Source organism: Diplotaxodon limnothrissa, linkage group LG10 (genome assembly GCF_057381915.1).
Source record: "Diplotaxodon limnothrissa isolate DT_005_m linkage group LG10, D_limnothrissa_male_GT1.1, whole genome shotgun sequence".
NCBI classification, from domain to species: domain Eukaryota; kingdom Metazoa; phylum Chordata; class Actinopteri; order Cichliformes; family Cichlidae; genus Diplotaxodon; species Diplotaxodon limnothrissa.
Genome location: NC_140605.1, coordinates 16,520,802 through 16,535,851, shown reverse-complemented (window position 1 = coordinate 16,535,851; position 15,050 = coordinate 16,520,802). Strand labels below are relative to the sequence as shown.

The 15,050-nt window shown below is 42.3% G+C and overlaps 1 protein-coding gene across 1 annotated transcript in view; it reads right to left on the bottom strand.

The window, feature by feature from the left end:
* nrxn2a (neurexin 2a) overlaps positions 1-15,050 on the bottom strand; it is a 109,219-nt gene that overhangs the window by 13,786 nt on the left and 80,383 nt on the right. The window contains exon 16 of the mRNA XM_085364483.1: positions 6,974-7,155. Coding sequence (XP_085220609.1) covers positions 6,974-7,155 — 182 coding nt within the window. The remainder of the gene's footprint in view (positions 1-6,973; positions 7,156-15,050) is intronic.

Here is a 15,050-nt window from a genome sequence, read left to right as displayed (position 1 = left end):
TTCCCTCCGCTGAGCAGTAATAAGGTGTCAAACTCAGCAATCTGTCTGTGCGCAAGGACTTGGCAGATGCTAGGAAAAATGTTTTCAGCTCACTTTGCACGCAGGCAGGAATCCTTGCATTTACTAGCAACAGTCTACGGCTGGCAAGGTCAGATTCAGACATTTAAAACTGGAAATGCAATTTAAATGAGACGATTTAAAAAAAAAAAAACATCCAGGGCAGGATTTTTGGACCAAAATATGTCAAGTAAATGACATGTGGAGGAAAAACACTTTTGCTTAAATGTTCAACACTACAGTTTTTATCTGTTTTTTCAGTATAATGTGATATATGTGCAAATTACAATATCCGTTAAAACAAAAATATGTATTTGGTTTGGTAGGACGAATGTGATGCCCCCCTTCTTTCCCCTTGCCCTGCACTCAGAGTTAAGATTAGGGCAGCACGGTGGCACGGTGCGACTGGTTGTCTGTCTCTGTGTGTTGGCCCTGCGACAGACTAGCGACCTGTCCACGGTGTACCCCGCCTCTCGCCCTATGACAGCTGGGATAGGCTCCAGCGCCCCCCGCGACCCTGAAAAGGATAAGCGGACGCGAATGGATGGATGGATGTATTTGGTTTGGTAGGACAAATGTGATGCCCCCCCTTCTTTCCCCTTGCCCTGCACTCAGAGTTAAGATTAAGAGACAGAGTCAATGTGGTGTGGAAAATGAGGAGATGCTGACAAGCACACTCAAAAAATTGAAATTGGGTGGTTGTTACATGTACAAGATTCAAACTTGTAATTTGAACTAAATAATTTCATGTTTCTATGGTGAACGCAATTAAATCAAGTAGCATCTGCATGAAATTCAGCAGCTTAATTTGTTCTTGTTGAGATGACATGATACAATCTAGTCAGAGTGGTTAGTTGCCAAATTTCGCTCTACATAAATAAATCACTTCAAGTCAATGTAAGTATACTATACTATACTTTGACATGTTCAAAAATTGGTTATTTTACTTGGTTAAATCACGTGGTTAAATTGTGTTCATCCAACAACAGATTTTGTGCATAATGTTTTTTATTCTAGTCTTTTACCTGCTTCTGTGCGTTGTATCTGCACCAAAAAGTTCAATATTAGATCAAATGAGTCCAATAAATCAGGTAGAAAGTACTTTTCCACACTTAACAGCAGGTACTTTAATACAGAGACTGATATTACAATTCAAATTCCTTTTAGAATAAAAATGATATGAATAAAAGAGGCGCACACGTAATTCACAACTGGTTTCAGAAGGGTCATAAAAACTTTTTCATCAGAAGACTTATTTGTTTTTGTTTTTTGGAATATAAACAATTCAATCAGATTGTTTTCAGGCTGGGTTCTTTCTGCACATGGGGTCCATTCGTCTTTGCTTCTGCCAATGCCCAAAACAGTAATGTAACTGTGTGGTTATGCATGCCCAAAACAGCAGCTTCTGAGCTGAACTGGTCCCCTGGAACGGACACTAGCTGTCTTCAGGGAGCTGATCAGACACGTGCCACAGATTAGATTAGCCACTGAGGACATATTCATTACTTTAGTGGATATGACACTAAGTGCGTGTGCATCCACACATGCAAACACCAGACAGCTGACCTCAAAGCTTCCTAATCAGAATGAATCCAATTCAAATGAGAAATAATAATTAAAAATAAGAGGAGCCAAAGTTTTGCTTTCAAAGGTCAGATTTGTAATCTTATAAAGGCTTTTTTTCCTTTTAGTGTTTACCACAAAAGTGTCTGCTAATAAGATAGCGACTTCGAGTTACGAGTTTTGTCAACAGATGTGATTTTAATTATTACACCATTCACAGACGTTTGACAGATCTCCCTTCTGGTTTTCATCACGGCACACCTGTCCTGTGGCTCCATACTAAAAAGGCTGATTTCCCTCCAGAAAAAGGCACCATTGCAGGCAGATGCTGAGGCGCCACTTGGCTTCAACGACCACACACACACAGGCACGCAAACACATATCCACACACGTGTTCATCACCAGAAAATATCTCGTAGTCTGCTGACGTGCGTGCGCCTCTTCTCCTTCTTGTACTTGTGTGATTTATTAATTCCTATTTTATTCCAATATTTGGACTCAGATGCCACTAATCGGTGAATCACACAAGCTGTGATGCTTCTGCGCCAAGTTAGAATAAGGACAAAGTCTAGTTAAAACGTCATTTAAAAATAGACCGAGAGGTTTAGTTATATCCATTTCATTTAATTAAGATTAGAGCATTAGAACTCCACCAGCAAATGTGAGTTTGCTTCCTGTTTTTTTGGGCCTTCATCAGCTTATCTGGAGAGAAATGATGATATGTGACTTACAAGTTTACTAAAATAAAACTTTGGCACCTTAGCCGTCTTTTTCTTCCCCTTTTTGTAGCTGTAACTATTTCTGCGCTGTCTATATTTATTTAACTGCTCATGGAAATGCTGCCAGTACGACAGCAACCACGTACTGTTCACATACGTAAAGGTTGAAAGTACTGCAATCAGCATCAGGAACGGCTTACCAGTTTATTGATAGAATAACACGCTCTGTGGCAACTCGTGAGGGAAGCTGAAATCTCTTGTTAGGGTTTCCCTTTAAGAACCCCTGAGTTACATGGCTGCCTTGTTGTCGGAAGCTGGTGAGCATTTGAGAAGTAGCTGCAGCCGCTCTGAAGCACATGATGACATCATAGTTACTGTAATCTACACCCTCCAAAAAAGCTCTGTGCATATGTGCAGTGCCAACAGATATCCAAATGTTGTGAATCATTTTGCAGAAAGGTCATGTGATGTTATCCTGACGGCTCTTTCTCTGCCTCCTCAACATGCAGACCTGGCCTGAATAATAAAGGTTAACACTTAAGAAGCCACAGCAGCATTTTTTTTAAAACTTTTGAATAAAAAGTTCACATTTCAGTGTAGTGACGTTCATTTCATGGTTTCATTTGTTTCTAACTATGTATGTACATGTTGTTCGGGCATTCAAATAGTTGCTGTTGCACTCTTCTGTTTGCAGACAGAGTAGACTAATTTGAACAGTTCTGATAGGCTTCACACCTCACACAGACCAGATTTGGTGCCGAGTATGGCAGTATGGCAGCCTCGTCGCGAGCTCCCCCAAGCAACGGCTTTCTTCTGTGTTTAATTTTACTTTTCCTTTATTTTTTCACGAGCAGCACTTGTCTCCTTGTGTACGACTGACAAACCTTACTGGACATAAAAGACGGTCTTTCTTATAACTTTCCGGAGTTCAAGTTTTGCAACACGGACGCTCCGTTTGCAGACCCCCCATTCATCTCACCTGAGACGCCTTTGTTCTCTGGCCCTGGAGGCCACAAACGCCGACGCAGAGGGAGAAGATCTGGCGTTCTGGTTCGACTGAGACGGCGCACTTACAGACCACCGTTACCCAGTTTATTACTGGCTAATATGCAGTCTCTGGAGAACAAGCTGTGCGAGCTTCGGGCACGGATCTCATTCCAGCGAGAGATGCGGGACTGCTGCGTGATCTGCCTCACAGAAACCTGGCTATCGGACAAAGTACCGGACTCCGCAATACAACTGCCGGGGTTCTCTGTGCACCGCGCGGACAGGTCACAGGATCTTACTGGGAAAAGCAGAGGCGGTGGTGTGTGTTTCATGATCAACAACAGCTGGTGTGATTATGCGAACGTGCACCCGGTCAAATCCTTCTGCTCACCGGACCTGGAGTACCTGATGATTAAGTGCCGGCCATTCTGGCTACCGAGGGAATTTACAGCAGTGATTATTACGGCTGTTTACATTCCCCCACAAGCCGACACTGACCGTGCACTCAGGGAACTGTACAGCGCGATCAGCAGCGAGGAAACCGCACACCCAGAGGCAGCGTTTATCACAGCCGGAGACTTTAATAAGGGAAACCTGAAGAAAGTCTCACCAAAACTCCATCAACACATCCTTTTCAACACACGTGGAAACCGGCAACTCGACCACTGTTACACCTCTTTCCGGGATGCGTACAAAGCCCTCCCCCGCGCCCCATTCGGCCAATCAGATCACTGCTCCATCCTGCTCCTGCCCGCCTACAGGCAGAAGCTGAAACAGGAAGCTCCAACCCGGAGGGCGGTGCACTGTTGGACGGACCAATCGGAGTCTGCGCTGCGGGACTGTTTTGATCACGCGGACTGGGAAATGTTTCACGTGGCCGCCAGAGACATTGATGAATACACAGACTCAGTCTGTGGATTTATCAGGAAATGCGTGGAAGATGTCGTCCCATCCAGAACAGTCAAATCCTTCCCAAATCAAAAACCCTGGATTAACGGAGATGTTCGCGCGGCACTGGCGGCACGGAACACCGCCTTTGCCTCCGCGAACACATCGGACTACAAACACGCACATTACCAACTCCGGAAGACGATCAAAGCAGCCAAACGTGAGTACAGGGACAGGGTGGAACAACAGTTTGACAACCCTCGGAGTATGTGGCAGGGACTAAACACGATCACAGACTTTAGAGGGAAAACCAGCACACCGCAGACCACGGCCTCTCTGTGTGAGGATCTAAACGTATTCTACGCTAGATTCGACACAGCGAACACCATGAGACCGGACAGTGTGCGCACCGCGGATGACGTCAGTGCGCACACTGTGTCTGAGGAGGATGTGCGGAAGTGCTTCAGGAAGGTGAACGCACGCAAAGCTACTGGTCCGGACGGGATTCCCGGCCGCGTCCTCAGGTCATGCGCGGCTCAGCTGGCTGGAGTGTTCACGCACATCTTCAACCTTTCCCTCTCTCTGTCTGTAGTCCCAGCCTGCTTCAAAATGGCCACCATCGTCCCTGTACCCAAATCCTCCACCATCTCCTCATTGAACGACTGGCGACCTGTAGCCCTGACCCCCATCGTAAGCAAATGCTTCGAGAAGCTGGTCAGGGACTTCATCTGCTCTGCACTACCCGACTCACTGGACCCTCTACAGTTTGCATACCGCCACAACAGGTCCACTGATGATGCCATAGCCCTGACACTACACACTGCCCTGTCACACCTGGAGAAGAGAGACACGTATGTGAGGATGCTGTTTGTAGATTACAGCTCAGCATTCAATACCATCGTTCCCTCGAAGCTGGACAGGAAACTGCAGGATCTAGGACTGAGCAGCTCCCTCTGCAGCTGGATCCTTAGCTTCCTGTCTGACAGACGCCAGGTGGTCAGACTGGGCAGCATCACCTCATCCCCCATCACACTGAACACTGGTGCTCCACAGGGGTGTGTACTGAGCCCTCTCCTGTACTCACTCTACACCTACGACTGCACAGCCACTAACAGCTCCAACATCATTGTGAAGTTTGCGGACGACACTACAGTGGTGGGTCTTATCACCAACGGTGATGAGACGGCTTACAGGGAGGAGGTCAGCGCCCTGACCCACTGGTGTCAAGACAACCATCTCACCCTCAACGTCGCAAAGACAAAGGAGTTGATAGTGGACTTCCGGAGGTGCAGAGAAGTACACACCCCCATCACCATCAACGGCGCTGCTGTGGAGAGAGTGAGCAGCTTCCGGTTCCTTGGCGTACACCTGGCTGAGGATCTTACGTGGTCAGTACACACAAACAAAACAGTGAAGAAGGCGCAGCAGCGCCTCTTCTTTCTCAGGAGACTGAAAAGATTCGGCATGAGCCCCCGCATCCTCAGGACCTTCTATCACTGTGCCATTGAGAGCATCCTCACTGGATGCATCACCACCTGGTATGGCAACAGCACCGCCTACAACTGAAAAGCTCTCCAGCGAGTAGTGCGGTGCTCTGAACGGATAATTGGAGGTGAGCTTCCCTCCCTCCAAGACATCTACAGGAAGCGCTGCCTGAGGAAAGCGGGGAGGATCATCAAGGACTCCAGTCACCCCAGCCATAAACTGTTCAGACTGCTTCCATCAGGAAGGAGGCTCTGCAGCATCCGGTCCCGTACCAGCAGACTGAGAGACAGCTTTTTCCATCAGGCCATCAGACTGCTGAACACGTCATAGACACCTCAGCTTCACTACTGGAACTTCAACATTATGCACTCCACACTGTATATAAATGCCACTTGTTTTGCACATATTCAACTCTGTATATTTTATATATTTTATTATTATTATTATTATTATTATTTTATTTTATTTTTTTACTATTTAATTTGTAAAAATGTGTATACACACACACACACACACACACACACACACACACACACACACACACACACACACACACACACACACACACACACGTAGGAAAATATTTAGTATACACATCCAGAAATGCATACACTATTATATATTGTACATATATTTATTAGTTTCAGGTTGGCCATTCTTGTATTTTGCTCGTTTGTGTTGTTGTGTTTGCACATCTCTGTTGCTTGTGGGGCTCGCACACAAGAATTTCACTCGCATGTGCTGTGCCAGTGTGCCTGCACATGTGATGTGACAATAAAAAAAAAAAAAAAAAAAAAAAAAAAGTGATTTGATTTTCGCCTCCTAAACCAATCACAATGCTTCTTTATAACCATATTTGCAAAGTGTGACATTAAATAGCACAATATGAATGACCATAAATGCTATTAAGGATAATTTATTCTACACAGAAAGTCTGCTCTCGTATAATCACAACATGATTTTAAGCTCATGAATACAGGATGCAGGTGGTATGAGCAGACTCACTCGGAGAAGGAAATAAAATGAATAGAAAAGTATCTTAAAATCTCTCTGGGTAATCATTCTTACATTTTCTGTCTAAGTAACTCCACTTGTAATATTTAGAAACCAGAAAAAGAATGAGCATAGTATTCAGAGTGTTCAGAGCCGCAGGTCATATGTATGAAATATTTAAATTCTAATCTCCTTTAAGTGTTTTTTTTTAATCTATCGTAGCAGTGTGATACCAGTCTTCCCTTTTTGTGACTTAAAGCCACACAGATTCACGTTCTTACTATGTGCAGCTGAAGATAGTCTCCAAGCCCATGGGTGCTCTCCACTCGCACCAAGATGGCATCCTTCTGCTGAGTGCTGAAGCCCACGGCTAAGCGGTCAGCTCGGGTGCTCGGGCGCTCATTGGGGGCCCAGGTGAATGTGATGAGAGCTCCGCCTTTCCCGAAGATATACGTGGTGCCAGCTGGGAACAGAGGCAATAAGGAAAAGATGAGAGGACAGACAGTAGCCAGAGACACTTTTAAAAACAGGCAGCATTTTTAACATAATTAGTTCTGCTTTATCAGGTGTCTTCCCTTAGCCTTGGTTCTTTTAACTAATTTAACATTTGTTCGTTTTTAGGTTTTTTTTCTGGAAGTACCAATCCTTATTATAAAGAGATGAGATTCCACGTCTCTTTCCTTGCACGAACACTACCTTTCATTTTTCAAAATCATGCCATAGGCAGAGAAAAATTTCAACCAAAGATGGGAGATTTATTAAAGAAACCCACTCATGAATCTCCATTAAATAGCCTGAACTACTCATTTTGATAAAGCTTTGCTTTCACAAATGTAAACTTCTCTTGCACCATGGAAATCCAGAAACTAGCAGCATCTTTTGTCCCTGTACCTTCTTGGTTTTTGAAAGATAAGGATGATATTCTGGACAGTTCAGTTTGTTTTTTGTCATTTAGCCAACCATTTAATAATCACAGTTAAAATGCATCGCAAACACTTGATATTAATACAAAATAGCAGCTGGTGCAGAATCTAAGAGGTGCATGAGAACGAAATATATCTGCTTGAACCTTTACTGTGGAAGTCTTTCCTCTGTGCTCAGCAAGATTTTTGTCTCCTTGAGATAAACAACATAAACAACATTTGCCTTGCTTAAATTGCAGAATCCATATGCTGATCAGCCTGTACATATGACACCTCTTGTGACACCTGTTACATTTTCCTAAATAAAGGCATTTCAACAATAATTTGCTAAATTCTTTCATTTGTGTACTTTAAGCCATTTAATATAATCCACACAGCTTTCATAGTTTAAATGTGGAAAATCTAAGTGAGAACCAAGCGCTGTCCGCAGGTTACAAAGTTACACAAAGGCAGGTGATAGTGCAGTCACTGTAATACGTGGCCATAGCAGAAATGAGAATTACTTAAGAAAGTACAAATAAACTCGTGTTGGATCGTTTCAGCAACTGAAACCTAAGAGCTGGTTTCACGACTGGTGGTTTTCAATGCCCGAATCTCTCAAAGATTTAAGTATAGAAGCTCAGAGAAACACTTGAGACAAAATTGTAGCCTCAATGTCAACCTTCTACAAAGACTCCACTCTTCAGCGTAATGGGCACTCACCATACAGGTTTCCTATTGACAGATCAAGCTGCTGGTTGGATGCTTTCTTAACATTAAACGCCTAATCCAAATGCTGAAAAACATCCTGTGCTGGCTTTGAATTTAAATTAAAAGGGCAGGTTCTCTGACAGCAATTATTTTAAAACAAAATTATTTCTTACTGAGGTAATCTTAATTAATGTCAGGGATTTGCAGTCGAATATGAGTCAGTGACATTAGTCACATCAAAGAGCGGTTTTATTGGCTTCTTCCTTTCAGTTAATGTTACTCACAGCTGGCCTCTTAGTCTCCTCTTCCCAAATTACTTTTGAGAAGACTGAAAAGGTTTGTGTGTCCTTGTAGATTCTTCTTAGATCCTTCTTCTTAGATTACTTTTCTTTGCAGAATTTTGCAAGGGGACTTTGTTATTTTTCACAGTGATGTGTAATGGGCTTCTAGATTCATTTTCAAACCACTATCTTGCTTACTATGCCCGTGTCTTATTGTGTCTTAAACAAAATATAGGTTACGAATCACAGCCGTAACAACTCTGCGATGGGCCCCGGGGCAGATACGGTGTTTTTTTTAGGTTCCTACTGCCAGCAACCAAAGCAGGATCTCTCTCTCACACACACAGACACACAATGTATATTTGTGTAAAAAAATATTACATGGTATAGTAGCAGTAATACTAATATCAATAACATGGTTCCAGCTTTTGATCAGAACCACGGATAAAAGCATTCAAAGGAACAGACACATTTAAATAAGCTCATGCTATAAACTTGCACCATCTTCCAAAAGCCCAAAACAGATTCAGCCTCGCGAAAATCATATAAAAACATCTGTAATGTGTGTAAGCATGGAACAAACGAGAGAAACCCATTACCCACAGATCGTCACAGACTTATTTATAGGACTCCTCATTCACAATCGTTTCCTATGGTCCAGCTTCTAGATACATCATGCACACATATTACAGTATTATTTGTATATTTCCAGCCTATAAGTGAGAACAATGTTTCAGTGCTCTATAAAAACGCAAACTACTCACCGTCCCAACTTTATCTTTCGGACCTTGCGCTCACTGACAACACTGCTTAAACCCAGAGTCCTGCAGGTATACTCATCCTGTTCTCTCCTTCCTCTTTTCAACCGTACTTTAAAAAAAAAAAGTCCTGCTAAACATAATTTACAACAGCATCACAGGAGATGTAAACAGGTTCGCCTGCATCAACCACAAATGACAGAGAGAAAGGCCAGAAAAAAGCAAACAAACATAAAATAATCAAAGATTTCCCAGCATGCCTCTGTGCCATCAAAATGCATTTAGAAAAGGTTTCTGTTTTAATCAGTGGAGAGTAAATATTTGCAGAGCTAAAATTCAATTAATAAAGAAAATGTATACTGCATAAACAAGCTTCGGTCCAAAAGATAAAATTGTGAATTTAAAATATTAGCAGGACTAATTATCTGGTAACTATGCCAACTAGCCCCCACCTCACATCCTCTGGGCCTCGGGGTATTGTCCCAACTGCCCCATCGGATGCTACGCCTTTGTTATGAAAACAACATAGCATTATGAGGGCATATGGTAATAAATTCTATCAGCCCTACAACATATAGTGCAGTACTTGTGCAGATAGTCTACTTGCCTATAAGGAGTTCCAAACTAGCACTTCACCACATACTCAGCCAAAATCAAACACTGCTGGTATTTGTTGGAGGACCATAATGCTGCAGTTGATTATATCATACAAGCCTTCATGATTCCTAGCTCTGTTTACTCTTGTGAAAGCAAACAAAGAGCAGCCAAGCCACGGTGTGGTCAGTCCACATGTTCGGAGACCTCAAATTTCACTGTGCTGTATAAGCCAGGACACCTCTTTAAAAGTATACTCAAGAGGCTTAAGCCTCATGCACTTCTTGTTCCCAGTTTTAGAAGTCTAAATACCGGTCTTTGGTCGATCGCTGCATCACATTTAATAGTGTGGTGAGTACAAATGTCACCAAATGTCATCAGAAAAATGTGGGGGACTTTCGTTATAGCTAAATAACAACAAAAATGTAGATTTATGAAAGAAAATCATATTTTAGCAAAGCAATAGATGGCATCTTCATTCTATTCAAATACGACAAAGTCATGCTTAATTACCAGATAAGTCATCTCATGTGAAAACAGCAATTTAACCTGTAGTCTTTCACTGTAACTGTGTTGAGAAGTTAGAAAATTATATCTGCCTGTTATTATATACTCAGCTAAAATATAACTGACATGTTCACATGTAGGCTAATGTACACGGCAGAGCTGCCATGTATTGTTCACTGTAATTATTCATTCTTTCCATACTGGGTGCAGCAAAACCTAAATGGATATTAATGCAAGTGACGGTGAACAACACTGACAGATGTGCTGAGGGAAAGTTCAGACGCAGCTACTAACTGACTCCAGCAGACTGAATTAGTCAAGTGGATATCTTCCAAGGCTACAGGGCTTTTAACTGCGAGTGTTTACTCGCTAAGCCGCAGTGGATGGAACAAAGAAGAGTATCGGTAGATACCCTCTTGATTCAGCTAACGCCTACGCATGAAACCGTGTATTAATTTTATCATTAGTTCAGATTGGTATCAGGAGTGATTTCGTATATTTTAATGGATTCTTCTCGGCAAAAATACAGCAGACAAAAATCCAATCCAGTCTTTACTGTACTCAATTACACGTGACCAAATTTCCGAATAACTAAGCTAAAGCTCATTAACCAAATGGTCTTGAAGTACAACACTTGATATTGGGTGACTGCTTATTAATTATGGACCTATGGAAGTGTATTTCGGAAATTATGAAATTTCAATTAAGTCTGCTGGAAGAAGGGATTTCTTTGTGAGCAGTACACACTGATGAGATAAACAAAAACAACAAAAACTCTTTAATCTCAGAAATGATTTCCCCCGTCAAGGAAACGTCTCACTACAAATGGTTTCCAAACACAAACATTTAGTTTGCTGTTGGGATCACAGAAAACAGACAGAGCAGAAAGGCGAACAAAGGTAGCAAGCACTCCTTGTGTGTGCATAAAAAAATATAGAATATTAATACACCTGCACAGAAACACCTGTCTATAGATAGCAGTAACTCCTGAATTAGTCATAACATTAAAGCATTTCAATACACCTTTCTGCCTTCCTGTTCCGTCTCCTCTTATCTCTTCTTTTCTGTGGCTGAGCTCCATCAACGAAAGCACACATAAAATCAAAATTATTTCTATAAACATCACAATTTGTTGCTTTGAAACAGCTCCCTGCTCGCTCGCTCTCTGCCGACTACCTCATGGGAGTTCTCTGCTCTTGTCTTGTGGCTGTACATTGCATCTGTGCTTTAATAACAAGGCCTCCTTGGAGATTCTCAACTGCAAAGTGTTCACTGTATATCACATCATTATTAGTTTGCAGCTGTGGCAATTAACTATATTTTACACAGGCACTGCAATGCTCCTGCTGTCTACTATATTATATATGGGAATAATAATAAAGCGATGGAGCATATTCACTGTGCAAATCAAATTAGGGATATTAAAGATAAAAGATGTAAGACAACGACCTACAAACGGCTTCAAACATTAAGAAAATAAATTAATCATTATCCGAATAAATAATTGATCAGTACAGTGATTTAATAGCCATGACAAATGCCCACCTACATTTGCGATCTGCTCACACGGAGAAGTACTGTTTCTTACAGCCTGCGTTCAAGCGATCTTTTATTGCTCAATGTTCCATTTGCCAGAACTGAACTGGGAAAGAGGGCTTTTACTTATGCTGCCCCTTTCACATGGAACATGATGCAAAAAGACTGGAAGATAGCAGATCTTATTTCATTAAATGCTTTTAAGTCCAGATTGAGAGAGCCAGAGAAAAATGTTTTTAAAATGTAATTGTTATTTATAATATGTATGTAACTTTGTAATTTCAACGTGTTGTCACCTCTTGGCCAGGACTCCCTTGCAAAAGAGGTTTTTAATCTCAATGGGACTTTTCCTGGTTAAATAAAGGTTAATAATAATAATGACTTCATGTCAAATGTACAGATTGACTGATATCTACCAAAGTTACACGCTAACCACTAACTGCCAGCCCATGCCCTTACGTAACGCCATTTTGTACCCCAAGATGAGATAGTGAGTCAATGAAGCATCCAGTCTGCCCTCAGTCCATCACGAGAGCAAGAAGATTTAGTGCTACCCAGAGCTCGTATTTTTCTTTTATACCATCTATGATTCTGACCTCTTGTCAGTCATGTTGAAGGGCAGGAAGTCAATGAATGAAACAGTAAACACAACGATGGCGACGGCACTCAACGGCCCTGGCAAGCGACCACTAGGAAGCAGGATTAACATGAAAGGCAGCTGGCTAGGGTTTGTTTATACCCTAGCGCCTATCCCTCCCGCCCGCACACTGTGCATAACACATTCCCTCCTGGCCAGCATCAAGCAATACTCGGGACTGGTATTGGTATCTGGTTCCCGCAGCAAGCCTAAATTATGCAGTTTGTCTCGCAGATCACATGCATGTTGGCTATATGATGATCTATATGCTTTAGCAACATCTGTCGATAAACGTGATCACCAGTCAGAAAATAAAGAAAGCTGGCCAAAGAAACCAAAGTAGCATCGCTGGTGCAACAGTCACATCATCTAGAGTTAGACATGCTACACACTGCACCTTTAAAAATGTCTCTCAGTTTAACACAGCCCCCTCAGCATATAATGATATCATATGAATAATTCGCTTTTTAAAAAAAAATGCATAGTAATTACGTAAATGGAGCACCTGAATTTCTATAGAGAAACCATGAGTGATTGTCATGTCTTAATGGATCCTTTACACAACAAATGTAACAGTATGGATTGCTTGTTTGTGCCAAGATGCATGCTACCCACTCAAACATCCTGTTCTTTTCATTTGAGCTCTCAGCCAGCTGAATACGCGAGAGACGAGGCAACATGCTCATAGGACTTGGAAAATACGCTGAGATGCTGGCGATAATTTTTATCACATGTATCAGTTAAGATGTGAAAAGGTTTGAAATCGCCCCCTGAGCTTGCTGTCGTAAAGAATTCCTGTGGCCAGAGGGAGCGAATATTTGCTGTCATAATGAATCATACAAAAAGCGACTAATATCAGCAACATTACTGACACAAAGCAGTGGAATAAGCTGTAAATTACTCATCCTCTCATTGCCATTTAAATCATTTCTGGTGATTATGATCAGGATTTTCATATCTAAGTGCACCTAAGGCTGTATAATGTCAATTAACAGCTCTGAATTGGCCTGCCAGCCTCCAGCAGGGCAAAAATGTCCAAGTGTAGTACAGTATACTGTACAATATGCTGTGGAGGCATCAGACAGACAGTTTGTGAAGGGCAACAAGGGCACTTTACTGGGAAAACAAAGCTGTTCAATTAAGAAAATAAACTCACATACATCTTTCATCTGTGAGCGGTTTGCTGAAATAGAGGGTTATGGAGAAATATCAAGTTCGAATTTATCATTTGACTTATGGCATCTGAGGCACACTTCTTCCACGGTCTATTAAATACGGCTCACTGAAACGATGAAAATGAATAGTGCAGCCTAAAGCCTGACAGAGAGGACATATGGCTCCCAAGTAAAAATATGGCGTTCACGTTAGAAAGTGGCATCATATACTTAGCACAGTAAACACAGACTTTGGAAATCAAATCAATCAAATCAATTAAATCTGATCAACCAAAAGCCAGACTGAAAAACGTTATGAATCTTAAATAAATGCACATTCAGCTGGCGCACGCAGGCTTCAGCTGTATTATGCTTGAATTGCAGTTTCTGCTCCTATCAGCAAGATGTATCCACGCTGTCACTTCTTAAATTGAATGTCTGCAGCTCAGAGCACCTCCAACAAACCCCGTCTTCTAAACCAGTGTTAAGGTTTTGCCCCGCTCAGATTTCAGGTGATGTGTGTCCTGGTGAAGCTGTTTTGACAGTGACTCAAGTGCAAGACATCTCCCATCAATGCGCCACAATAGCTTTTATGACCATGTCAGTGATAATGACCCCAGCCTTCTCAGACTTTGCCCCGTCAGCTGTCATTGTTGAAATAAAGCGATATTAAAGTTACCTGTGATGGCTTGATCGTGAGGCAGGTGTATTTTAAACATCTGGAACCGAAAACATTTTTTAACATTGCTTATGGTATTTATTTTCTAGCAATAGCTACTCAGTGTGCTTAACTCTGCCATGGGGGGAGGGGCACGAGCCAGTCTACGCCTAGTGCTTCTCTCCAGTAAATGGGGAGAGTTGCATCAGGAAGGCCATGTAGTGTAAAACCTTTGCTAAATCAAATACGCTTCGTGAAGAATGAGATTTCCATACCAGATCAGTTGAGGACTGGGCTAACAACAAGCGCCGCTGCTGATGTTGCCAGCAGGGTGCCAGTGGAAACTGTGTTAGTGTTTGCTGAAGACATAGGAGGAGGAGGGGGGTTTGGCAGCAGGGCGAGAGAAGAAAATGTAGACAAAGGATGTTGAAGATGGAACTGCCAGGGAGGAGGGAAAGAAGAAGACCAAAGAGACGGCTCAGGGATGTAGTGAAGGAGAAGGTTTGGAAAGAAGAGATGGAGGAAGCAAAGGGAGCAGCAAAAAGAAGAAGCAGGAGAAGACGAAGAAGCCATTCAGCGTGCTTCTAGTTTAATTTATGCAGTATAAAGTAGCTCTGATT